At 46.4% G+C, this 27,306-nt stretch overlaps 1 protein-coding gene across 1 annotated transcript; it reads right to left on the bottom strand.

Moving 5' to 3' along the window:
* Positions 1-2,634: 2,634 nt before the first annotated feature.
* Habp4 (hyaluronic acid binding protein 4) lies at positions 2,635-27,306 on the bottom strand. Its single transcript, NM_019986.3, has 8 exons — positions 26,838-27,306; positions 18,996-19,158; positions 14,951-15,109; positions 14,314-14,382; positions 13,084-13,167; positions 6,894-7,065; positions 4,414-4,599; positions 2,635-3,899 (listed from the first exon to the last, which is right to left on the bottom strand). Exons 1-8 carry the CDS (start codon positions 27,184-27,186, stop codon positions 3,843-3,845), a joined length of 1,239 nt encoding a protein of 412 aa, NP_064370.2. The 5' UTR covers positions 27,187-27,306; the 3' UTR covers positions 2,635-3,842.

Below are 27,306 nucleotides of genomic sequence, written 5' to 3'. Positions count from 1 at the left end.
TCCTGGGGGCAAAAGACCATCAGTTAACTTCAGCAGTGTGATAGGTTCTACAGGTGCACAGTAGGCCTGGGAGGTACCATGGGGTAACAACACCTACTTGCCTGGTATCCCAAGGCATTATAGAGATGTTTGGTGAACATCCCCAGCAGTGTTTTCACATCTTTCACGGTTCACTTCCCTCACAGGGTGCCTGGTATTCTTATTTCTTCCCTTTCTCCCCTTCCAAAAAGGTCTCTGTACCTATTCATTATCAACTGCATTCCCGAGCATTTGCAACTTGGTTTTGTACCATGAGGCCACCCAGCTAATGTGTCAGTGTGTCACTGGTACAGTTCTTTGTGCCTTTAGTACTTGACAACTCTCAGGAATGCCCTGAGTCTGTACGGGCTGATGCCTCTCTATTCTCCTCTAACTTACAAATGCTTCTGTGTTTCCAGTTTTAGTAACCACCAGGAACTGGGTGTTCTCGGAAAGAATACTTTGCCACTCTTTCTGGGTTATAAGCACCTCTGTGCTTTGATTGTTACCAAGTCACTAGAAGCTTGACCCCCTTGTCTACCCCAGTACCTTGTGGTAGCTAAAACAAAAGCATGCCACCCATATTCCACGGATTCCTGTGTCCCTTGATTAATAAGGCTCAGGGTCAGGCCTTTGTCTGCCTGGTCATCTTCTCATCTCTGGTTACCTTTCTGTGGGTGACCAGGCATCTGCAGGGCAGATGTCCTCCTTCAAGAAGACACCCACATTTCAGCCGCAGATAGGTGGGCCATTCATTTTAGTTTTTTTTTGAGACAGGGTTTCTCTGTGTAGCCCTGGCTGTCCTGGAACTCACTTTGTAGACCAGGCTGGCCTGGAACTCAGAAATCCGCCTGCCTCTGCCTCCCGAGTGCTGGGAGGTACCCGGCTTTAGGTGGGCCATTCTTCAGACTGCAAAGAAGCCCAGGTACCCAAGAGAGGGTATAAGTGGGGCATGGTGGGAGCAGCCATGCCTGTGGAATCTTGAGTTGTACTGTTTAAGTAATCGTTCTGGTGGGTGAGGATGTGGTGCTTTACAGAGAGGGGAGGGGGCAGCTGTCATAGCCCCTGAGGGAAAGTGTCTTGGTGTGGGCTTCTGAAATCAGGAGTTCTGCACTTCGTGTATTTAAGGAAGGTTTCAGGTGGACCTATTTTTTTCTTAATCCACTCCCTAACTCTATAAACAGGTTAGGACAGTCCCAAGCCAAGATTTTTTTTTTGTTGTTTTTTGTTTTTTAAGATTTAAAATTTATGTATATGAGTACACTTTAGCTATACAGATGGTTTTGAGCTTTCATGTGGTTGTTGAAAATTGAATTTTTAGGACCTCTGCTCCCTCTAGTTAGTCCCGCTCACTCCGGTCAACTCCTCTTGCTCTGGCCCAAAGTTTTGTTATTATACATAAGTACACAGTAGCTGTCTTCAGACATGCCAGAAGGGGGTATCAGATCTTATTACCGATGGTTGTGAGCCGCCATGTGGTTGCTGGGATTTGAACTTGGGACCTTTGGAAGAGCAATCTGCTCTTACTGAGCCATCTTGCCAGCCCCACAAGCCAAGTTTTCAATGCTTGTGGTCCACTCAGGATTGTCTCCTGGCTACCAGAGTGTCCTTGGGACACAGTGGGAGATCGGACCCTCGAAGGTTGATCCTCACAGGAAGCTAGCTGGTTGGGAGGTAGCAGGAGCAAGAGAAACATGGGCAGACCTTCCTCTCTCCTCACAGTACTGTATGTTAAGTCTGCAGTGGACAGCACTTGTTCACCAGAGGGTATGGCTGCTCCAATCTTGCTCACACCCTAGGAGAATGTTAGCTGTAGCTACTTTACAGAGCAGCCTGGCCAAGTGCCCAGACCCTCTGCTGAAGCCCTTGTAGCAAACTTCTCTAGCAGCAGCTTCTGGGTCACCAGTACCTTAAGTCATCATCACCCTGAGACAGGAAACATCTGTGCCAGCCATACTAGACATGTTGACATGGCTCATGATCATGCCCCAGCTGGGCAAGTGGAATTCCTTTGCCAGGCCATGTGTGACAGCCCATGAGCCCTCAACTCAGATGTCAGAAACCCTCTGGTTCAGATGTGACACCTCTGCCTGACCTCCAAATTCTAAGACTAGGTTTCTTTGGTGTGGCTGATCGGAAGCACAGGCTGAGAGTCCACCTCATGACAAGTCTGGGTGTCTGGAAGGGAAATCTGAGCTTAGGTCCTGTTTTGGGTGTACATCCATGCAGAATGAGTTTGCTAATAATGACTTTCTCTGCCTCTGTGACTTCTGTCTTCTCCAGAACACTCTGGCCATGGCCCATGTTACAAGCAAAAATTATAACCATTTCCCTCATTAAATCATCAAGGTGGCCCCTGGGCAAAAGCCTGTTGCAAGGGCATTTGCTGTGTGATGGTATGAGTCAAGGTTGCATTGCTTCAAGCTTTCCCAGTGTCATTCACACACTCAAAGGGCAATGAATGTTCTTAAGAGAAAGCTTGCTTCTACGACCTTCATGGAGCAGCCCTCACTGCCCCAGTGACTGTCATGACTAAAGTCGATGCAGGCTTCTTCGGTCAGATCATAGTACTCACGAGCAGTGTGCCAGCCCCAGAGAAAATGAATAAGGCAGTCATACCTTTATACTCATTCATTTAATAAACATGGGGTCAGAAGCAGGTGGTCACCCAAAGCAACATCCTCATCAACTTTGATGACTCAACCAAACCCCAAGAGTTCAGAGGGAATACAATACCAACCTTCATTTATACCTGGGTTCCAGTTCAGCACCATCTCAGACTTTGTGGCCAAGGCGGGTAGCACAGGTCTGGGGAGCAGGGTTCCATTGCAAGCACAACAGGCAAACCTCCCTTCCTAATCTCGACAGCTGCCCAACACCTTGGCTCGTCCCTCCCACATACAATGAATCTTCCCTAGTTTTGCCGGTGGGTGGGTGGCCGGCCCTAGGTCTCAAGCTGTTTGGGGTGATTGAGCCTCTGAGGTGGTCCCTAACCTTAAACCTCCACCAGAGGCCTTAAGAACAACACCGGAACTGGGGCCCAGCCGAGGGGAGGGCCCAGCCCATGTTCGCAGTCAGGAGATGTGACTGAGTTACAAGTCAGTCTGCTCAGAGTCCACAGTGCTGAATTCCAACACTAGTGTTGACGGGGGTTGGGGGGGAAATACAGGAAACCTTTTCATTTGATTATATTCAACAACCACCTGAACCCTAAGTCTGCTCACACATACTGAGGATGTGTGCACGCACAGACCACGAGGTAGTTTAAATCACTACTGAAAACCAGTACACTTCCTCTGCTTCAGAGTGGTTGTCCCTAGTGCACAATGTCTAAACCACAACTCAGGGATTTTCTCAGAATTGAGCAGTAGCAGGTGAATGGTATGAAAATTAGGGGTGGGACTGCTCTACATGAGCGGTTCTCCACGTGTCCTGAAATACTCAAGGACTTTTCTCGTCTTGTTTTTCAAGACTCACTCTGTAGACCAGGCTGGCCTTGAACTCGGGATCTGCCTGCCACTGCCTCCCAAGTGCTAGGTTTAAAGGCGTGCGCCACCACGCCCAGCAGTTCTATTTTCTAACTTACTTTACTTTGTACTTCTGTGCTGGGATTGTTAGAATCTATGTACACATTTTAAACATTATCCCTTACAAAAGTCTCTATCTGGGGAAAGGGCCTGACCTCATGGGAACTCCACAGAGCAAAAAAGTGCAATGACTTCACACGACACGGGAAAAGCAACATCTATTGTTCTTAGAGTCTGACTCTTCTCGCGGCAAGGAAAGTCTCTTCATAGTGCTGCTCTGCTGCAGGGGAGTGGCTGTTAGGCCAGGGCGGGGAAGTCCTCAGGGTCATCCGGGTTGGGAGCAACATCTTGGGTCTAAAAAAAAAAAAGAGAGAGAGAGAGGTCTTTATTCTTTACTTCTGTGCATTGGTGTTTTGTCTCGAGTGTACATCTGTGTGAAGGTGTTGGAACCTCTGGAACTAGAGTTACAGACAGTACACTGGTGTACATACTCATAAACCTAAAAAAGTAACTGTTTATTACATGCGAGGTACCCACCAAGGTAAGCAAAGGATGAAGTCACACAGCTTCTCACGGAGAGCTAGTGTTTTAGGTAAAGACATGAAGTGGGGAATTTAAGTCATAGAAGTCCAGTGTTAAGCAAGGTTTTTCTGGAAAGAGCTCTCTCTGCCATGAGCCTCAGCGTGACAGGCAGATGTGACACCCGTGGCCCGCCTGAGAGAATTGTGATTATGTCAGTAAAGTGACACTGTTCAAAATTGCTCCAGATCAGACTCTAGGAGGCAACCACAAAATCAGACCACTGTAGCCCAAAGCAGTTGCCCTCTCCTTCAGCAAGCCGTCAGGGATTTACAATACAGCCACTTACCACCACTTCTGCACGGGGGCCATAGTTCTCTGTTCTTCTCATTCTCCCTCGGCCTCCCCGGGTGCTGCCTCTGGCTCCCCGACCAGGGCGAGGGAGGTTACCAAAGTTAATCTCCAGCTGGGATGTGATGTCATTGGCAGCTTTCCGGAAGACGTGAGACTCATCCTCATAGTCCTCCTTCACCATCTGAAAGAGTTATAGGGTCAGACGGGCACAGGCGCAGCCATCTCCACAGATGCACATTTTTAATGTGCTGCCCTGGTGGTCTGTGTGACCCTGTGGACTAGGAAGACCCTGGATGTGTCCCAGCCCTGAACACTAAGACACTGTCTAACACAAGCAAAACAATACTTCAGACTGGCATGAAACTTTGGCGATCTTGCACTCAGGGTCCCAAGCACCGGGAATATATGCATCAGATCCTAGTTAGTCTATTCAGGTAGAAGTAAGTCCTGCTGGATGCGGTGGCTCGCGCCTTTAGTCCCAACATTTAGGAGACTGAGGTAGGTGAATCTCTGAGTTTATGAGTCCAGCTTGGTCTACAGAGTGAGTTCCAGGACAAGCAGGACTATACAGAGATACCCCGTCTTGAAAAAACAAAACCACAAAAGATTTGGCTCATGCTTTTTAAGAACAATCCCTGGCTAAATTCTGCAATGACCAGAAGATTAACATAAAGACATTCACTTTATTGAAACCAAACTAATGAAGCTCGGTGACTCAGCTAACTTGGTTACCTCAAATATTCCAATAGATCTCTGGAGCCAGGAAGATGGATCTGATGTGGTTTGAGGAACTGGCTTCTATTTTTACCTGTTTCCCAGCCTGATGGCACAGTGGTTTCACAGGAAGCTTTATCCTGTCTCTGGTGGAACATCCCAAAACGTGTTAGTAATGTGTCTTAGACTTTGAACTGACCAAATAGAGGACAGTGAGTATGCTGTGTCACCAGTCATGACTGACCAAAGTGCACCTGGAAACTGCCATGATGTGGATCTCAAAGGACCCATAGTGATGGTCTTGGCGGGTGGTGCAATCGTAAAGAGGTGAGGCATGATAGAGGCTGTGTTCTGGATAGAGACACTTGGACACGTGGCTGGTTTTGGGCCACAGTCTGGCAAGCAAATAAGGTTTTCTGCCATCTGTTTGCATTTTTGATGTGACAGGCCCAAAGCCACTGGGCCACACAACCTGAGGCTGAACCAAAGCTTTTCTCACTATAAATGACCTCAGGCATTTTTCAACAGTGCTAGAAATCTAACAAACTTCTGACTGCAAGTCAGGGAGTAATATCCAGCAGGGAAGACGACTGTTCATCACAGCCATCTGCATGGTTTCATGCTGTGACTGACAACAGGAATTCTTACATTCTACACCCGGGTGCTTCAGAGTTCCTTTAACTTCAGCAACAAACAAACAAATGCAATTAAATGACTGATGCTTTTCCCTGGAATATCTCGGTTCAGGCATCTGGTAAAAAGTCTGATGTTGGTCTCTGGAAACAGAACCACGTTGGTAACGTGCTTGCATAGGGACTTGAGTTTATATGCCCAACACTCAATCAAAAAGCTGACTGTGGCAGGGCACATCTATAGCTGCAGCACCAGGGAGGCAAAGACAGTCTTCTTGGAGCTCACTAGCCAGTCTAGTTGCATTGGTGAGGCCCAGGTTCACTGAGATCTTGTCTCGGAAAATAAAAGTGGAGAGTGACAGGCACACGTGTACACACACAGGGATAGAGCTGTATAGAAACCATGCAGAACAATAAGGTCTGCACAACACTGAAGTCCTTAATAATGCCTTCAGGACAGCTGGTTGTGGAATGGTGTCTGACCGTGCTATCAGCAGGCCAGGGGCTTCTCTTTTGTTTCTAGAGCTGGGCAGAGGAAGCAGGGCTATTAAAATACTGTACAAAGGGATCACAGAACTTATGTTCCCAGCTATTGCTTCAACTGATCAACTGACCCATTGGAAGATAAGCACTCATGGTGGTGCACAGCTCAGGGTGCTGAAGCAGGAGGATAGTTTTAATACCAGACCAGGTGACACACTAAAGTCTAAAACCAAAGGACCTGAGAGGATTGCATTCTGATCATCAAAAGGCAGAGCCAGTAATGTTCAAAACATCTCCTCTGTGCCTCTTTCACTGAGAGACCAGACTTTCAAGGCTTCCAGAGAATGTGTAGTACCTGACTGTGCACATGCCAAGTTCTAGTCCTTTCCATCATCCTTGATGAAGCTTGAACAGAAACAAGAATGCCAAGCGGCAGGCCAGCAAGATGGCTAAGTGGGCACCAAGTCTCTATTCCTGACAACCACAGGTTTGACATGTACTCCTCAAATACAAAATAAATGTTTTGGTGGTGGGGAGAGGAGAACAAGAATGCCAAATAGCAAGGTCCTATTTCCACACCCACTGAGACTGGGCTATTATGTGCCTCATGAGGTCAACAGTACAGATTCCCCTGAGACAAGCTTACATCGTCTCTGTATCTGGACTTGTGAATCACCACTGCCTTGGAAGGAACTGTGGACTCTGGCTTCCGAATATTGAACTCAGGCTTTGGTCTGGTTTGTTCTTGAAGGTTTTTCCACTCATCTAAGGTCATCTCTTGGACTTGGTTTTCCTCTTCTACCTCCAACTCAGGAACTCTGAAAAGATACATAATCATAAGAAAGACATTTTTTTTGGGGGGGGCTGGTGGGACCAAATGTCTACTTCAGAAAAGCAAGTTATACTTTTGTGGGACTGTATTGGAAATGTAAATAAGGTTAAAGGTGACCCCAAGCCCTCGGGGTCACGTCTTGTGAGTTCTCTCTACCATCCTATGCCTTCTGCCAACTGCAGGAACAGTCTGTGCTTCACAACAGTCTGGAAATGATGTCATCAGTCATCTCTATCACACTGCACCACCATGGACCCTTCCTGAAGGCAGATGGGCAGTATGAGAACTGTGGGAGAAAATAAGAGATGCTGTGGACACAAGGTAATTGGGAACCACCGACAGAAGTCTTAAAGGAATGGGTCACAGTGCCCACTTTTATAAATCTCTTTAGTTGGTTCTAAAAGGAAAAAAAAATGGTATTTCAGACTTTCTCCAGGCCCATGCCCCAAGCCTCTTCCTTATCACGCCTTTTTTTTTTCTACATTTGTCTGATAACTTCATCATGAGAACCTGTTGAAACGGTTTTCATGTTTTCCCCTCTTCTCTGACTCATGGTTTTAAGTGAGGTTTAGTGATTTATTTTATTTTATGTACACTGGTGATTTGACTGCATGTCTGTCTGTATAAGGGTGTTGGATCTCCTGGAACTGGAGTTACAGACAGTTGTGAGCTGCCATGTTGGTGCTGGGAATTGAACTGGGGTCCTCTGGAAGAGCAGCCAGTGTTAACCACTGAGCCAACTCTCTAGCCCTCTGAAGTGAAGTTTTAATTGTAGACTTTTTTTATATATTGAGAGAGAGTGCTAAGAGTGGAGCTCAGGGACTCCCATGTGCTAAGCAAGTGTTCTAGCCCCATCCTAGCTAACAATTCGAAATGTTTAAAGCAGGCTGGAGAGATGGCTCAGAGGAGGAATTAGGAAGACCTTAGTCCAAATCCCCAGCATCTTGTGCCCTCTTCTGGCTTCTTCAGGTATTGCATGCATGAGGCAAGATAACACAAGTTAAAAGCTTTTCAAATGTCCACTCTGTTAATCATCAGAGAAATGTGGCGCAACCCACGAGGAGTTACACCATTCCATATCCAATGGTCAGCTAGTATCAAAAGGTCAGTCAGGGTATGGAGAGATGGTTCATCAGTTAAGAGCACTTGCTGTTCTTGCTGAAGACTTTGGGTTTGGGTCTTAGCATCCACTTGGTGGCTCACAAGCAGCTGTAGATTTGGTTCAAAGGAATCTACTGCTCTTTTCTGGTGCCACAGGTACCAGGCATTCATGTGGTGCACACACACACACACACAGAGAGACAAAACATTCATACATGTAATTTTTAAAGAAAGAAAAGGGGAGTGTCTTTAAAGGCAATTAACAAGTTTTGACAAAGATTTTTTTTTTTTTTTTTTGGCTGGTGGGACCAAGTGTCTACTTCAGAAAAGAAAGTTATACTTTTGTGGGACTGTATTGGGGATGTGATTATCAACGTAGAAAACAGTCTGGGGGGCCGGAGAGATGGCTCAGTGGTTAAGAGCACTGACTGCTCTTCCAGAGGGCCTAAATTCAATTCCCAGCAAGCACATGGTGGCTCACAACCATCTGTATTGGGATGTGGTGCCCTCTTCTGGTATGCAAGTGTACATGCAGACAGAGCACTCATACATAGAAAAAGGAAGGGAAAGGGGAAGGGGAAGGGGAAGGGGAAGGGGAAGGGGAAGGGGAAGGGACGGAACAGTCTGGTCTTCAATTTTTTTTACAGAGTCGGGTGTCATGGCTCACATCTTTAATCTCAGACCTAGGCAGGCAGAGACAAGTGGATCTCTATGAGTTTGGTGCCATCCTGGTCTACACATCAGGCTCCAGGACAGCTGGGACTGACTACACAGCAAGTTCCAAGACATAGAGATCTTGTCTCAAATTTTTTTTTTCTGGGGACAAGAGAGATGGCTTAGTGGTTAAGAACACTGGCTGCTCTTCCAGAGGATCTGGGTTCAATTCCCAGCAACCACATGGCAGCTCACAGCTGTCTGCAACTCTAGTTCCAGGGGATCCAACACCCTTATACAGACATACATGCAGTCAAATCACCAATGTGCATAAGACTAAAATTTTAAAAATTATTAAATTTTCTGAGAGTTCATATATGATCCAGGAATTTCATACCTGAGAGAAATGAGAACGCGCATCCCTATCAAACACATACATGAATGTTTACAGTGGCTGTTATGTACAGCAGCCTCAAACTGGAAACTATTAGCATGTCTGTCACCTGACAAGTAGATAAACAAAACAGGGATTTTAAAATATAGGCCATAACATGACAGAAATTTAGACATATGGCAAGTGAAATAAGCTAACGTGTCTTCTCTTTTCTGTGTAAGATTCCGTTTATATGATCGGAAGAGGCAAGCTCAAAGACAAAACAGGGCAGTGTAGCAGGTGCCCTCAAACATCAGAACACTGATGAGGAACAATTCAGCTGCTGTCAGAACACAGGGAAGGATGGGTGTGACACACCAGTAAATTGGCTAAGTTGGAAGAATAAGCATGCATTTCAGGTTGTTCACTAAAACACTGGCTTACAGGACTTTAAGCTCTTCCATCAAGTTCTAAGCCTGGGAGGTGAAGGTCCACTGTGGCGGAATGGGGAAAGCCCCAGTGTCAACTCAATCAGCCAGAGCTGGGGTGGCAGGTCATCGATCGTATCAAGAAACGGAATTCTTAAACCATCAACAATGACACAGCTGCTGGGAGATTAGTGTGATTTTAAAGTCTGACAGAGCCACAGAAACAAGAATTCTCCCTGAAGAGTCCTACATAACTCGCTTTCCCAGCTCATAGAAATGAGTGTGTCTGTGACTTTAGTTAACGCAGTCTAAATAGGCACGTTAACTGTGAATCCTATTTTAAAAACACATTCTTAGTTGTTTTGAGCAGTAAATTCACAGCTGTCACAACCGTCAGTCACTGTCACTCGTGTAAGAGATGTAGGGGGCCCCTCCCTCTCTCCTATTTGTAGATAGGAGCATAGCTGAGCATAAAACACAGCCCTCACAACTCCAGTTGATTATTCCTATTAACAAATGAGGGCAGATTAAATAACTGGATCAAACTGGCTCAGTCTGCTCTGGCAGCTGAAGGGGGAGAAAGGGAGAATCAGCAGCAGGGTGAAGGGCAAGAATTCAGCAAACAGGGAAGGGGGGGGGAGGATAAGGTGTGTTCAGAAACGTGAAGTAGGGAGCCACAAAATGAGTCCTGAGAAGGCACGAGAGTGGTCAAACATGAGGCACTGGAGGGGTCTGAAGGGGTCGGAGAATGTGACACTCAGAACGCCCACATGACAGCCACTCTGGTGCAGAGAGAGGCTCGGGAGCTGCAGTGACAGCTGGACGTCAGAAGTTTAGGCTGTGCCGGTGACAGGGATGATTAGGGACACAATGAAGGCCTGAATTGGGGGTAGGAGAGGACTGAAAACTGGACTTCCAAGGGAGACTTAGAGGTTTCTGCTTGGGGAAGCTGATGAGTGTTGATGCTGGTCCGGAGCACAGACACCTGCTGAGGCCCAGGGGGTTGTGGGGAAGCAGGCAAGCAGCTCAGTCATGCTGAGCATGAGGTATCAGTGGCGAAGCAGGCGTAGGTGTGCAGGAGACAGACACACAGACCTCGGACCTCGGACTCGGGTTGAAGGATGAAGGCAAAGATCTGTATTTTGGTGTCAAAACACACATATGACAATTCGAGAGCAGGGTACATAAGATCACATAAAGACGGAGAAAGAGAACAGGCCTGAGGCAAAACTCTAATGAGTTTCGAAGGAGATGCTCAAGGCAGAGGGAACCCAGAGCGCAGTTAGCCAGAGAGCTGAGCTTAAGTCAACACAGATTTAGGTTGAAGTGGCCGCTAGGCCTGGTGAGGTGAGGGGGGAGTATTCAGAGGGTGATGACGACACAAAGCAGGCCTGGAGTTATAGAAACAAGTGATGGAGGAATGAACACAGCTCCGTGTAGGGCTAAGGGGAGACTTTAACATGAGACTGCATACACTTCAACTGTCCAGAAGACCAGAGCTGGGGAAAAAGACATGTACAAACTGAGGGTTGAGAAGGTCAGTGGGAATGACCCAAAACTGGAAGAGGTGGGAGAAGAGATGGGAAAAGGGAAGACCATCAACTTCCCAGCTGTGGAATTTCCATGAGGTGTGGCAATGATGTGGGGAAGTGCTGTCAGGGTCTTGGAGAATCCATGAAGTAGTGATGCTGGACAGTGCTGGCTGGTCTTCTCAGAAAACTGGCTATCAACACCTTACCAGATGCTACCGAGGGGGCTGCAGAGATGGCTCAGAGGTTAAGAGCACTGACTGCTCTTCCAGAGGTTCTGAGGAGTTCAGTTCCCAGCAGCCCCCGGGGTGGCTCACAACCACCTGTAATGGGACCCGATGCCCTCTTCTGGTGTGTGTCTGAAGACAGCAAAGGTGTGCTCGCATATATAAAAATAAATAAATCTTTAAAAAGAAAAAATAAAGATGTTACCACGTGGCTAGTGAGATGGCTCGGTGGGTAACGCTGCTTGTTACACAAGCCTGGTGACCTGAGATTGAGCCCTGGAACCCACATCAAGGTGGAAGGCGAGAACCAACTCTACAAATTGTTCTCTGACCTCCGCGTGCACGTGCGATGCATATACACACACAATAGTAAGAAAGTAACCAAACCAAACCAAAAACCTTTGCAAAAGTTCCAAGCACCCTGTCTTGTGACTTGCTTGGCTATGGATTCTGACGGGGAGAAGGCTGAGTGAAGAGTTACCCAGGAGGTGGCTTTGCCTTAAGAGGCAAAGCCAGGACACAGGAGGGTCCTGAGAGTTCACTGGCCAGCCAGCTCAGCTAAGATATTGAGCTTTCATTTGTGAGGGACCCTGGCTCATTCACAGGGAGAGGCGGCTTGGCTTACAGCTTAAGTGTGCGAGATATAGACAGAGATGGTTTCATAGAGATGAACAGAAAAGGAAGACAAGAATAAAGAGACAAGAGCAAGGCAGAAGAGGTAAGGGGCGGAGGACACATATTTAAATTTAATATACTCTCATTAAAAACAAAAAAACCTATCAGATTACTTAATTAGTTTGATGATTATCCACTAACAAATAAATAGGATCAACCCAGTGTGATACTAGGAAGGATTCAGCTTTTAAAACCCTTAAGAGATAGCCGGGCGTGGTGGTGCACGCCTTTAAACCCAGCACTCGGGAGGCAGAGGCAGGTGGATTTCTGAGTTCGAGGCCAGCCTGGTCTACAGAGTGAGTTCCAGGACAGCCAGGGCTATACAGAGAAACCCTGTCTCAAAAAAAAGAATGCTTGCTCCAGCTGGGTATGGTGGTACACGCCTTTCATCCCAGCACCAGGGGGGCAGAGCCAAGTGGAGCTCTAAGTTCGAGACTGGCCTGGTCTACATAGTGAGAGTTATAGAACAGTCAGGGTACATAAAGAGACCCTGTCTTTTTTTGAGAGTACTTGAAAGACAGAGTATGAATGTCCAACACCCATGTAAAAAGCCAGCCCTGGGGAGTGGAGATAGGAAGAGCCTAAGAGTTCACTGGCTAGTCAGCTTAGTTTGAGATTGTGAGCTTTCATTTTGTGAGTGACTCTGTCTCAAGGGAATAAGGTACAGAACCATATAGGAAGATACCTGGGGGTGGGTGATGGGGACATCCTCGTGGAGACAGGGCGGGGTGGGATGGGAAGGAGGTATGGGATGTGGAACAGTTGGAGAGTGGACTGGGAGGGGAATAAAATTTGGAGTGTAAAAAAATAAATGAATAACTAAAAGATTAAATAAAAAACAAGATATCTGGTATCCTGCTCTGGCCTCCACATTCACACACGCACACACACACAGACTTTGTGCTCAATGAACATAATGTCCAATCTTAGAGAGAGGGAGACAGAGGAAGAGAGAGAGAGATATGATTAAGAGTCAGTACGAGAGAGAACCCATAGGCACAAGCAGCAGCTCCTTACTTGGCTGCAGACTCCTCGTCCAGGGCGCCCTGGCACTCCTCCATCATCGAGGTCTCTTCCATGGGTGCAGGTGGCTCTGTATCACTGAAAAGCATCAAGAACATCCATCACACAATTCTCATACCCTCCAGTGCTCCTGTCTAGTTAAAGCCAAGGGAACACATTTTAGGCCCTGCTTCTTAAGGGCAAACCCTCGAAGGGACTACATCCATATCACAGGGAAACAAAGGAAGGAGTCAGGGATGCCTAAAAATATGTTATTTCAAAAATGTCAAAGGTAAATACATGAAAATTAAAAACAGAGACGAGAATGATCACGGGGGGAGGGAGGCAGAGAATCCAAATGCTTATTATAATTTCTGCTTTTTGGGTTTGTTGTTATTGTTTTTTTTTTTACTTTATATATATCTTATTTTTGAGGAAAGGTCTCAATCAATTTGTAGTCCTTTGGACTTATAACTCACTGTATAACACCAGGATAGTCTCAGACTCACAGAGTAAGCTACCTCCCTCTGCAATGCTTCCTCCCTCCAAGTGCTTGGGATCAAAGGTGTGTGCTACCATGCCTGGCAAGAATTCCATCTTTTATTTTTTTTAATGGCTTATTTTATGAGCAGAAGTATTGAGTTCACTGACTGTATGGGTCAAACAGTGAGACCCTGTCTCAAAAAACTTACATCCTGAGATGTGCAAATGTGCCACACTATATGCTTAAAATATGTGGTCATCTATCAAGTATTACTTAGCTAAAATTAAGAGAAAATAATAGAGCAGACCCAGGGGCTTGGTACGGTGGCATATGCTTTTGATTGGGAGGTAGAGGCAAGATTATCTCCATGAATTCTGGACTAGCCTGGTCTATACAATGAGTTTCAGGCTAGCCAGGCTATGTTTTGAGACTCATAAATAAAATAAAATAAAATAAAAATAAGTTCATAAACAAATAGACTTTTAAAAACAGTTTTGAGTCTAAATACAACATAACTATGTTTTAAAAAGCTTTCTCCTGACTCAGTCAATCCCAGGTATATACATGCATACATTTCGTATGTACGCACATACATTTTGTATGTATACACATGCAAGCACACAAAGTTAGCCTCACTAAACCACAACCCACATCAATTTCTACTTGACAGACACAACCAGAGAGAACATTTTTAAGCCAAGGTTCAGAGACTCCCACTCTACCCACGGCAGGCTCTCGGAGGAAACATCCTTGCGCCTTACCTAGTGTCTTTACCTGATCCCCAGGGGCGAATGCCACAGCCACCCATGCTGTCCTCCATTCTGTTTGTTCTGAAGAAACAGAATATTCATGTTAACTTGAAGTAGGGGCTGCTCCTCATCAGTCAGTCTCCCAGTCAGAGAATCCCGGGGTCTGCAGAGAAGGCTCAGTGCGTACTGCTCTGACAGAGGACCCGAGTTTAACTTCCAGTTCTCACAGCAGACAGCATACAACAGTCTGTAACTCTAACACCAAGGGATCTGACATCATCTTCTGGCCTCTGTAGGCACAGCTCATGCACAGTGTAGCCTGAACCCACTCACCCACCCACCTACCTACCTACACACATCACACACAGACACTCACCCACCCACCTACCTACACACATCACACACAGATACTCACCCACCCACCTACACACATCACACACAGATACTCACCCACCCACCTACACACATCACACACAGACACCCACCCACCCACCTACACACATCACTCACAGATACGCACAATATTTTAAAAAGTAAATCTCTGAAGAAATAAAATCCTGCTCCACAGGAATGACAGCGCACTCCTATGAAGTTGGTCACCAACAGACACACAATCCAAAGTGGAAAGAGCGCAGGCAAAGGGGCTTACTTATCATTGCTACTGTATCTCTCAAAGTCTCGTTTCCCTCTTTGGTCAAAGGAGTCAAAAGCTCTGTTCCCAGGACCGCCTCGGCCTCTGCTCCTCAGGCCTCCTCTGGGGCCTCCACGTCCTCTCAGTGGTCTGTCTCGATCAAACCTGTCAACTGGTCTGGGAAAAGATAGCTGTCATGAAATGTGGTGAAATACACTTAAAAGGTCTGAAGCCTTTTTGGAAAAAAAAAACAAAAACAAAAACAAAAAAAAACAGAAAACAAACCAGAAGGCAGTCATGGTGGTAGTTCATCAGAAATCATGGTGCTTGACTAGACTAACAGTTACCCACTGAGCATCCTGTTCCTGGCACTGTTCTGAGCACTGTACATACAGCATGTGAATTCTCACAACAAAGTTCAGTACACAGAACTGCTGCTAAAGAGATGCGAACCAGAAGCAGCATAGAGGGGGATTTGCCAGAGGTCACACAGGTGCCAGGCAGGGAGCGTGGGCCCTAGTTCTCACCTGGTGGGGCCACGGTCTGCACAGCCTCATTTCCTCATTCACATATAATGACTACGCTAATTAAATGTGAAGGTTCTTTCCTGTCGTGGGACTAACTGTTTAATTTGGGAATATTTTGTATAAGAGAAAAGGTTCCGTTTTAGAGCTTGTCCCTCCAAATCTCTCCTAAAAACATGGCCACAGGTGGCATTTGGTATATTTGGTTCATTAACATACTAAATCTTCTACCCTGTGACTTCACACAAATGCCCAAAGACAGTGAAGACTTTGGTGTTCCTAAGAATTATTTTATTTTAGTTTCTGTGTATGCCTGTGTGAGTCTCTAGATATGTAAACATGCGTATGTGGGCCCTTGGAGGCCAGGACAGGGCGTCAGACCCCCTGGAGCTGGAGGTACAAGCAGTTGTGATCTGCCTGGTAAGTGTGCTGGAAACCAAACTCGGGTCTTAAGGAAGAACAGCAAGTTCTCTTATCTGCCAAGCTCTCTCTGCAGCCTGACACACTAATTTCTTAATAAGTACAGGGAGTTCAGTTAAGTTCATTAGAGGCCCAATGGAAAGCTACTGCTTGGCTGAGAGGAACATCTGCATCTGCATCCGCGATCCACGCACACCAACATGACAGGACTCTTCTCTACATCTGATCCTGGTTCAGTCAACCCCTCACACTTAGGATGTGGCTTTGAGGGAAAACGTGTTGTGCCTGGACAGAGTCGACATCCTTGTCAAACTAGCCTAGACCAGAGCCACTCCAACTCTCTGTCTCTGTTTTTCATCTGTAAGTTAGCAGGGCCAAATTAGTCTATTTTAAGATAACAGAGATTTTGTAATTCTATCCAGTAACTTGTATCAAGAAATTCAAAGTAGCTGGGCGGTGGTGGAGCGCGTCTTTGATCCCAGTGCTCAGGAGGCTGAGGTAGGTGGATCTCTTGAGGCCAGCCTGGTCTACAGATCAAGTTCCAGGGATAGCCAGAGAGGCACAGAGAGACCCTGTCTTGAAAAACAAACAAACAAACAAACAAACAAAATTCTAAGTGAGTGCACTTTAATTCAAATAAGCAAAAAAAGATGTGGGAGATGACATTCTATATTAGTGACAAACCAAGCCAACAACACTGGTTGGTCACTGTGGGTCTAAAGCCCCCTGACCCTGATTTTGTCTGTTTTTATACAATCAGTGCCCATTCAACCTTACAAAGCCTAATGCTGAGCCAAGCACAGGCCCAATGGCACTAAGCAAATGTAACATATGACACTTCCAGATAATGGGTCACAATACAGCCATTGAGAACAGGTCTTCTATCATGTGCATTAATATACAACCAGAAACACTGAGCAAACACTGCTTTTCATGGGGGATGGGGGTGGGGGGAGGGGAAGGGAACCCTCAAGTGTGTCAAGAGGAAACGAAAGCGTACAGAGCGGTCAGTGTGACTGCACTATGTACAGAGAGGTCAGTGTGACCGCACTACCATCTGCCATAGTTGGAATGAAAATGGCCCTATAGGATCCTACATTTGAATGGTCCTTGGTTGGTGGAACTGTTTGGGAAGAAGTCAAAGGTGCGGGAAGGTTTAGGAGGTGTGGCCCTTGTTGAAGGAGTTAAGTCGGTGTGGGCTTTGAGGTTTCAAAAGTTGTGGGACTATGGAAGGTAGTGTGGTTCCCGGTTGAGCTAAGACCAGAAGCCCTGGAGACCCTGAGGGATGGTAGGAGCTTTGCCTGCTCCTGGGCATCAGGCCCCTGTCACTAGCCACAGCCCACCGCAGATCTGTGGTCATCAGCCACGTAAGGGCAACACCCGGAGCCCCTCCACGTGTAGAGAATGTGTGGTCATGTAGGCTCAAGAGATATCTCCATGCTAATGAGGTACATAGAGGCCTGGAGGGCTTAGCGAATAAGCTTTCCTTCCTAGACATTTCCTCCCTGCAAAAGATATTTAACCTCAGGCCCACCCTGAGAAGTGGGGTATGGTTTTACACATCCACTTTCCACCATGACAATAAATGCCTTAAAACCATGGACTGCCTCTTCTAGATCCAGCCCGAGGGCTCCCACTCCATTCTCAGCTCTTCCACAGTGGTGCCAGGATGTCCAAGATCCTGAGAACCAGATGATCTTGGCCTCTTCACAGGCCCCGGGGACTCCCAAGCCAGCTATAGCTGGTCCTGTGCCTTAGACTATAGTTCCCCACCACTGGACCAGTGTCCTGGGGCTTCTCTACAGCCCAACACCCGCCTCCCTGAGCAGCCATGCCCTGTGGCGGGACGTCAGACCCACAAACCCTACAAAAAGCCCTTATTATCCCATTGCTGTCCATCTCAGCCTGTGGTTATGGATCAGATGTGAGCTCTCAGCCACTTAGCTTCAACACCACGCCTGCCTGCCTGTTCCTACCATGCTTTCCAACACAATGGTCATAGATTCATACTCTGAAACTTTAGGGCCCCAGTTAAATGCCTTTAAAAAAATAAATAAGGAGGAGGAGGAAGAAGAAGAGGAAGAAGAGGAGGAGGAGGAGGAGAAGAAGAAGTAGTTGTTGTTGTTGCCTTGGTCAGGTGTCTCTTCACAGCAATAGAAAAGTAAATGAGACACAATTTTACCACCTCAGTAGATCAATAGGTGGGGAAATGGGCCAAAGCATGAAAGATGATCATCTCGGGTGGCAAGACGGGTTGGGTGTTTGTTTTTGTTTTTTCACATTTTCTTTTTATTTATTACATGTATGCATGCACACCACAGTGTACATGAGGTGGTCATGGGACAGCTGCTAAGCCTCATCATGGTTATATCCCTAAGCCCAAAATTAGTTTCCTGATCTAACGTCCAAAGATTTTTTTTTTTGAGACAGGGTTTCTCTGTATAGCCCTGGCTGTCCCAGAACTCACTTTGTAGACCAGGCTGGCCTCGAACTCAGAAATCCGCCTGCCTCTGCCTCCTGAGTGCTGGGATTAAAGGCGTGCGCCACCACGCCTGGCGCAAAGAATTTTTAATCTGTTTAACATACTTGTGTGTTTTTAAATGAGGGGTTTTCAGGGCCTGGATAGATGGCTCAATGGTTAAAATTACTGGCTGCTCTTCCAAATTGACCTGAGTTTGACTTGCAGCACCCACATGGTGGCTTGCGACCATCTGTCTCTCTAGTTCCACCCACCTCTGGCCTCCATGGGCACCAGGCACTTGTGTGGTGTACACACATACATGCAGGCAAAATACACACATACGTAAAATAAAAATAAAAAAAAGGTTTTTCACACATACCCCCAAATACTTCTGTTCTTTGAACTTTGTGCATGGTAGGCAAGTGGTCAACCACTGAGCTATACCCCAAGCCCACAATTAATTTTTAATTGTATAATCTTTTCCTGAACTAAGAAATAAGTGGCACAGCCTTCTTGTTCTACAGAAGGTAACAGGCCTTGTGATAAGTCCTCTGCAAATTACTCGTAGGGCTGCCACCATAGAAATGTCAGAAAGCCAACGAGTGATCTGGAAAGCTCAGGGGTCCCGGCCACCCCAATGGGGGACCGAGGTACGTACTTTTCATCGGTAAACTTCTCCACTGGCAAGTCAGCCTGTCTCTCAGTCTCATAGGGCCGGTATTCCCTGTAGGACCTTCGCTCTGCTCTTTCAAGCACCACGTCTGTCCCCCTGTTGTCATTCCATCCTTGCTGCTCCCCTCTTCGAGGAGTCCGCTTCTGGCCTGCCAGGAGAATGAGAGCAAAGCTGGAACACAGCATCCGCCGCAGCGTCCGCGGCAGCATCCGCGGCAGCATCTGCGGCAGCGTCCGCGGCAGCATCCGCGGCAGCATCCGCGGCAGCGCAGGTACAGGCAGGGTGGGCACGGGCTTCAGGGTTTTTCTACCAGAAACCAAAGTCACCGGAGAGTGGGGGTTTCAGAGAGAAGCGGTTATCGCCTTGTCTGTTAATTATCAACAAGACTTTACCAAGTCTTAGAAATGACAAGGTTAACCCATACAAACTACAGATTTAGAGAATGTTACTACAGAGCCTAGGCCAGCCTTGAACTGATCCACTTACCTCAGGGGCTACCATGTGTGGCTAGTTTTACTTCCACTCCCCCCCCCCAGTGCCTCCGTAACTGCAGTTAGGTACATTTAGGATGGATGGCATTTCACAAACCGCTTAACCAGTAATAGTGGTAAAGTCCGACTAAGGAAATTAAAGGATAAAAGCTGCACTTCAGACTACACTTTTAGAATCCCAGCATGCACCCAGATGCGGCCCATGCCTTTCATCCCAGGCCGCAGGAGGCAGAGGCAGAGGCAGATGGATCTCTGAGTGAATTCTAGGATGCCAGGACTACACAGAGAAACCGGGCGTTGAAAAACCAAAACCAAACAAACAGCCTCCACCCGCTTCAACCAAAATAGAAAAGAATCCCAGCCACCAACAAAGCAAGGGCGATTAGGGCCTGTCATCTAACAGGAAAATGTTTGTTTTCACACAGGGGTGTGCATGGTTATTTGGATTTTCCTATTTTTAAAATATGTGTCACCTTTATAAATGTCACACATTTACATATGTGACACTACCCCATTGCACATGTATCCTTGGTCCCACTTATGAGGCAGTCATTTCTGAAATAGGGTGGACTGGCTGGTTTTGTGTGTCAACTTGACACAAGCTAGAGGCATCAGAGGAAGGAGCCTCTGTTGAGAGAATGCCTCCGGCTGTAAGGCATTTTCTCAATTAGTGATCAATGAGACCCATGGTACATGCTGCCCTCCCTGGGCTGGAGGTCCTGGGTTCTATAAGAAAGCAAGCTGAACAAGCCAGTAAGCAGCACCCCTCCATAGCCTCTGAATCAGCTCCTGCCTGCCAGGTTCCAGTCCTGCTTGAGTTCCTGCCCTGACTTCCAACGATGTGATCTCAAGAGTAAGCCAAAGAAACTCTTTGCTCCCCAACTTGCTTTGTGGTCATGGCGTTTCATCCCAGAGATGAAATGCTAAGACACAGGAGCTTTTGTTCACTGAAGATCGATCCAGCCCAGCTGGGGCAGGGCTGCTGCTGACTTCTTCCCCTCTCCCTTTTTCCCCTTCTCTACTTTTTGTGTTGGTTTTTGTTTTTCAAGACGGGGTTTCTACATAGCCCTGGCTGTCCTGGAACTGGCTATGTAGCCCAGGCTGGCCTCAAACTCAGATATCCACCTACCTCTGCCTCCTGATTGCTGAAATCAAAAGGGTGCATGCACCGCCACTGCCTGGCCCTGTTCTCAGCTTTTTAATTTGTAACTTTTAAAACAAGTTTTAAGCTATCTGACATTGTAGTATGTTGTGCAGAGCTTCACCACATCTTACGGTCCTCAAAACACTATGTGCTTCTAGTCCAATGGCTTTCACTTTCTTAGCAGAACTTATTCTTTGCATTGATTTATAGTTATAAAAGGTTTTTAAATGTTACATTCCTCTCATAGACAACAGATATTTTATATTATATATATATATATATATATCACACTCTTAGGAGATACAGGCACACATATATATTTCCACAGTATTTCTTACTTATTCTTTAAAGTCTAGCATTTATATATATTATCAGTTCTTATTTTGAGGCAATGGTCATATCTGTGATATCATTAACATAAAACTATACAGCTTATTACTTTTTATGCAGAGTAGTTTTTGAAGGTGATAAACTACCCCACAAACCTAAACTTTAGTCTCTGTCTCCTTTTTGAGACAGGGTTTCACTGTTGGAACTCCCTATGTAGACCATTAGGCCTGGAAGCCTAACATTTTCAATGTCACCTGACTAAAAATGTTTAAATACAATTTGTATTAGTAAGTGAGATTATAATCTAAGTTTGTGGTATACTACAGTGTTTATTGGAAAAACTTACATTACCAAGAAACCAAAGCCGGGTGTAGAGATATGGCTTAGTGGTCACAGTGCTTGTCGTGCAGGTCTGAGGTCCCCAGACCCTCGCCTCTACTCCTGTGTTTTAGGAGTGCCAAGGGTGAGGAAGCATGCCTTTAACAGCAACACTCAGGAGGTGGGAGAATCCATGGCCTCGAGATCCATGCTAAGTTCTGGGTTTACTGAACGGTCATGTTTCTAGTGGGCTGGAGAGATTAGATGGAACAGTGGATGGGAGCATGGGATGCTCTTCCAGGGGACCTGGGTTCAATTCCCGGCACCCATGTGGCAGCTCATAACTTAAGGGATCTGACACCCTCACACAGACACGCGTGCAAGCAAAACATCAATGAATGTAAAATAAATCAGTAAAATTAAAAAAAAAAATCCTGTCTCATAAAAATAAGGTGAAAAGTGACAGAAGATACCATTACCTCTTGCTCATTCTCTCTCTCTCTCACACACTCACACACACACACACACACACATACATACACACACACACATTCAATTCCTCTCTTTCTCTCTCTCTCTTTCTCTCTCTCTCACACACACACATTCAATACCCCTTTCTCACACACACACTCAATACCTCTCTCTCTCTCTCACACACACACACACACACACACACACACACACACACACACTCAATACCTCTCTCTTTTTCTCTCTCTCCCTCTCTCCCTTTCTCTCTCTCTTTCTCTCTCTCTCAAAACTGGAAGAGGTGAACCCAATATCTAACACTAAGAGAACATTACAGAAGAGGTGAGAAGACTGTAAGCCAGAGGACCAGGATATCTGCTGTAAGTCAGTATCTCCTAGACATGATAGGGATGCTGTAATCATGAAACTTCCACAGGAGTTGCATGATGACACCAGATGACATGCCAATGTGGATGGGGTAAATCTCACAAAGCCCCACTCCTAGATGAAGAACTACAAGCAATCAATGGCCTCTGAGAGAGAGGGGGATCAGTTTTCTCCAGGGATAAGCCCCCTTGACAGGTTATTCAATCACAAGTGCCAGCCCAAAATACATGTACATTTGAACAACAGCAAATGGATTTAGTAGAGTGCGTGAGTGTGAGTGTGAGTGTGTGTGTGTATGTCTGTGTGTATATATAAAAATAATATAAAAGAGGTCATGAATCTCAGCAAGGGTAGGGGCGCAGGAAGATTGGGGGTGAGGAAAGAGGAGATTATGTAAATATGATACTCCTATACGGAATTCTCAAAACTTTTAATCTAAAAATATTGGAAGAGGTTTATGAAATACAAGGGATAAATTATCATTCTGGAAATTAACAAGATGAAAATGTAAAAAGGTCTATGACATCCTAGTCCTCAGCACTCGTTCCCACTTCTCCTCAGTTTGAAAAAGAACTATCAGGACTGGAGCAACGGTTCAGCTATTAAGAGGACTGACTGCTCTTACAGAGGACAGTGTGACACACTGATGTGTGTCATGTGGTATGCATACATACATACTTACATATATACATGCAGGCAAACACTCATGTATTGGCTGGTTTTGTGTGTCAACTTGACACAAGCTGGAGTTATCACAGAGAAAGGAGCCTCCATGAGATCCAGCTGTAAGGCATTTTCTCAATTAGTGATCAAGGGTTCAAGGGTGAGAAGGTCCATTGTGGGTGTTGCCATCCCTGGGCTGGTAGTCCTGGGTTCTTGCAAGCTGAGCAAGCCAGGGGAAGCAAGCCAGTAAGCAGCATCCCTCCATGGCCTCTGCATCAGCTCCTGCCTCCAAGTTCCTGTCATGACTTCCTTTGGTGATGAACAGCAATGTGAAAGTGTAAACTGCATAAACCCTTTCCTCTCCAACTTGCTTCTTGGCCATGAATGTTTTGTGCAGGAATACAAACCCTAAGTCAACTCATACACATAAAATAAAAATGTATTTTAAAAAAGAACTATTGGAGCCGGGCGTGGTGGCGCACACCTTTGATCCCAGCACTTGGGAGGCAGAGGCAGGCGGATTTCTGAGTTCGAGGCCAGCCTGGTCTACAAAGTGAGTTCCAGGACAGCCAGGGCTATACAGAGAAACCCTGTCTCGAAAAACCAAAAAAAAACTATTGGGGCTGGAGAAATGGCTCAGTAGTTAAGCACTCTGAGGCCCGGAGTTTGGTTCCCAACAACCACATGGTAGCTCAACAGGCATTTGTAACTTCAGTTCTGGGGATCTGATACTCTCTCTTCTGGCCTCTGTGGGCATTATATTGTACATATACACACATGCAGGCAAACATGTTTACACATTAAAAAAAAACAAGACTTTCTTTTTAAGAAAAGAACTATTATTTTAATTAACTTCTGATTTCCTACTAGCAACTTAGATTTTTTTTTTAAACTATGCATCTCCATTTAGCTACAGACTTGCTTAAGTGCTTTTTCTCACTTCTTTCTGCTTTCTCTAAGTTATTCCTAATCATATCAATTAAGTAAAATCTCTTCCAGGGCTCCTGTGTATAAAATGAAACTGTTAGATGCAATGTATTATAATAATTATGAGTATCTTGCAAACATTACATTTTTCTAAAACCCCAAAACAAAGTAATCAGGGACAGATTTTTATTCCTCCACCACTTGGTTCTAGGAGATCAAGATGCAGCTGGACTCGGCTTCTCTGTGCTGGATCGGCAGCTCAGAATAGGGGATGCAGGTGCTGCACTGCCTAGCCCTTTCCAGGAAAGATCTAGTCTATATGGTCTGATCGCTTCTCTAAACTAAAGCCCAGAGAGTTAACAGAATACAGTAACATTTATAGTAAGATTTCCTATAAGACAAAGCTGAATGTTGGCTTATCCACCATAACCTTGGAAGTCTAGGGAAACAAGGATGATTCAAGAACGAATTTATTCTTGGGCAAGGCTCATCCAAGGGTTATCATTAGAAAGACATAGACACTAAAATAAATATATTTCCATGGGGAAAACAATGACTTCCACACCATTTTGAGATCAGTAACTGTTTCTGTTACACAGCAAATGTGCAAGATATTTGCCTACACTACACGTTCACTCAGGACATGCAATGTTTAATTTTTTCCTGGCTGCAGAAAAGCCTGGTCTTTCACATCAGTTAGTGCTCACAATGCCTCTAGAGTCTCTCTGTAGCCCACTAGATATATTTAGAACAGGAGCTACAGGTGTTAAATTCATGTACATTTGAAAAAAGAAATCTTGTTACAAAATTCTAACATCAACTTGGTCTCAAAAGTTCGAAGTATAGTAGCTTACAATACCAAGTAGAGTATGTTGCGAAAGAAAGAAAGAAAGAAAGAAAGAAAGAAAGAAAGAAAGAAAGAAAGAAAGAGAGAGAGAGAGAGAGAGAGAGAGAGAGAGCACTGTAGCTGTGTACATGCATGTATACATGTGCAAGTGTGCCTTTGAGTCCAGAAGCCAGAGGGAAACCCTGAGTGTTCACCTCTGAACAGCCCACCTTACTTTCTGAGACAGTGTCTCTCTCTGGAACTGGGGCTCGTGGATTCAGGCAAGAATCTCAGATCCTCACGTTTTCAAGACAAACGTTTTCTGATTGATCTATCTCCCCAGCCCCACACTGTGCTGTCATTACATAAATATATGTATATAAATGCATAGCGTTAATCATAAGAAAAATAAAGGGCCCTTCTGCTAACTTCATTCGGTTTTTTTGAGATTGCTGGAAATTTCAGTAACAAGACCTGGGGGTTCAAGCTCATAGAAGATCACTTGCGCAAAATAAATAAAACCCTGGGTTCATTATAACAAAAAATATTTTTATTTTAACAAGGCTAAAAAGTAACATTTCGGTGCACACCTTTAATCTCAGCATTTGGAAGACAAATCTAGGAATATCTCTGTGGGTTAGGGGAAAGATTGGTCTACAAAGTCCCAGAACAGCACAGAGAAAGCCTTTCTCAAAAACAAAACAAAACAAAACAACCAATCAAACAAACCAACAACACTCTAACAGTAGTAACTGGTACACTTCCAAAGGCTAGTATATCTTCACTTGGTTAAAAAAAAAAAAGTAAATAGTAAAAAAATTTTATTTGATCTTTCTCAATTCCTTCCCTTCCCATTTTCCTAAATACACTTAAGAGAAACTCAATACAAAATATACTGTATGGTGCATTTCCATTTTAAAAGGAGTCCTAAATTTACTGAGGTATCCATCTTCATTAATGATTTTCTGAATCTCAACCAATGTCTCAAATTAACTTCACAGATAAAGGTAAACATTACCTAGCTGTACCAGCGAAAGCCTCAAATGTGAAGCCAGAGGTGGAACGGACAGTTTTCTCAAGTAAGAACTAGGCAATAATGCCCACATGAACATCTGCCTACCTCGTGGTCAAACTACCCTCTAATCTCAATACCCCTTCTTGCCAATCTTAGGGATATAAACTTAATACGGGAAAACCGGGCGTTCATTTGGTGAGAGCTTGGCTGCAAAAGCCTTGACGCAGCTCAGGTGACAGCCACGAAGTCTGAAGCAGCCTCCCACGCAGACAGTACACCCAGCGGAGGGCTGACCCCTTCTGATTAAGCAGAAAGGGTAACTTTGAGCATTCCGCTTGCAAAGGCTAAAGCCGCTTCTAGAAAAAACAGTATTCAATCAATCACAAATAACAAGTCCCACATACACTATTTGTTCCACCTGCAATCGATGTCAGCTAACACCTAGAGGCTACCATATGAGGATGGAGAAAAGAGCTAAGGCGCAGAGGAGCCGGAACCTCAAGCCCACCCCAACTCACCCTGGGCTCAAGTCTGCCTTCCGGGGGCTCCCACACGTAAGGGTACCCAGGCCTCCCAGGATTTCGAGGCCCAGAATCTGGGATCCCTGAAGGTTTCAGCAGTGCATCGCCTACAGAGCTGAGTCCCGCAGAGGCCGGGAGGGAAGATGAAGGATGCAGCCAGCTGCAGATGTGAGAATCCCAGCTGCGCAACTCTCAGGCTGTCAGTCCCAGCTCCTCCACGAAACCAGGAATGTCAGGAGGGTGACCCCGGAAGAGTCATACTATGCCTTTTTGCCCATCAAGAACCTCCAGCTCGGCCCACCCGTAACGGATGGATAGGGACGACCCCCAGCCCCGGAGAGAGGGTGATTCCCAACCCCTCGTGGATTGGGACCCAGGGAGAATGACCAAAGGCCCTCTGTCCACCAAGATTCACGGCTCTGCTCACTGTCCCCCATCTGGGATGAGCCCACCGAGAGTGAAACCCTGACCCTTCCACTGAGATAGGGTGACCAGGGAAAATGACCACCCAGGAGGATGGCCCTGGAGGGTCATGATCCCTCAAAAGTGGCTCCCTAGAGTGATCCCTGGAAACGTGACCCCGAGAGGATTATTATCTTCAAGGGTGGCCCCTGAAAGGATGACCCCGGGTCCTGCGCCCATAAGGACTCCCAGCTCTGATCCGCCCACGCGTCCGGGATCGGTCCCCGCGACTGGAGCTAGCGGCTGCAGGGGTGACCTCGGTGCCCACGGCGTACCTGGCGGCTGCGGGCCCCCAGGGCTGTCTGGCTGCTGTGCGCCGGACGCCGCGAGGCTCTTGCGCTCCTTCTGCGACTCCCTGCGGCCGCCTGCGCCAGGCCTGTGTCCTGAGGCCACAGCCGGGCTCCTGCCGCCACGGTGCCCGGCCCCGCTGGCCGCCGCCGCCGCCTCATCGCGACGCTTGCGCTGCAGCTGCTGCTGGCGCCGGTGCTCGGCCTCCCGCAGGATGTCGAACGGGTCCGACTCGTCGTCCAGCAGCTGATGGAAGCGGTTGGCCACGACGCAGCCGAACGTCTCCTGCATCGCGGCGCCCGCGGCGGCTACAGGGCTCCCCAGGGCCCCCTTCATGACGCCGCCGCTGCGGGCGCCGCGGGCAGCCCAGGCCAGTGAGGTTCAGCGAAGCCGCGGGCGAGGACCCATGCTGCTGCTGCTGCTGCCGCCGCCGCCGCCGCCGCCGCCGCACTCTCG

Source organism: Mus musculus, chromosome 13 (assembly GCF_000001635.26).
Source record: "Mus musculus strain C57BL/6J chromosome 13, GRCm38.p6 C57BL/6J".
In the NCBI taxonomy this organism is placed as follows: domain Eukaryota; kingdom Metazoa; phylum Chordata; class Mammalia; order Rodentia; family Muridae; genus Mus; species Mus musculus.
This window is presented reverse-complemented; position numbering and strand designations above follow the sequence as displayed.

Coding starts and splice junctions, on each gene's coding strand:
- Habp4 (NM_019986.3), bottom strand. CDS start 27,186: ATGAAGGGGGCCCTGGGGAGCCCTGTAGCCGCCGCGGGCGCCGCGATG. Junction 4,600..6,893: donor AGTCCAGATACAGAGACGAT/GTAAGCTTGTCT, acceptor TAACTCTTTCAG/ATGGTGAAGGAGGACTATGA. Junction 3,900..4,413: donor GCCCCCGTGCAGAAGTGGTG/GTAAGTGGCTGT, acceptor TTTTTTTTTTAG/ACCCAAGATGTTGCTCCCAA.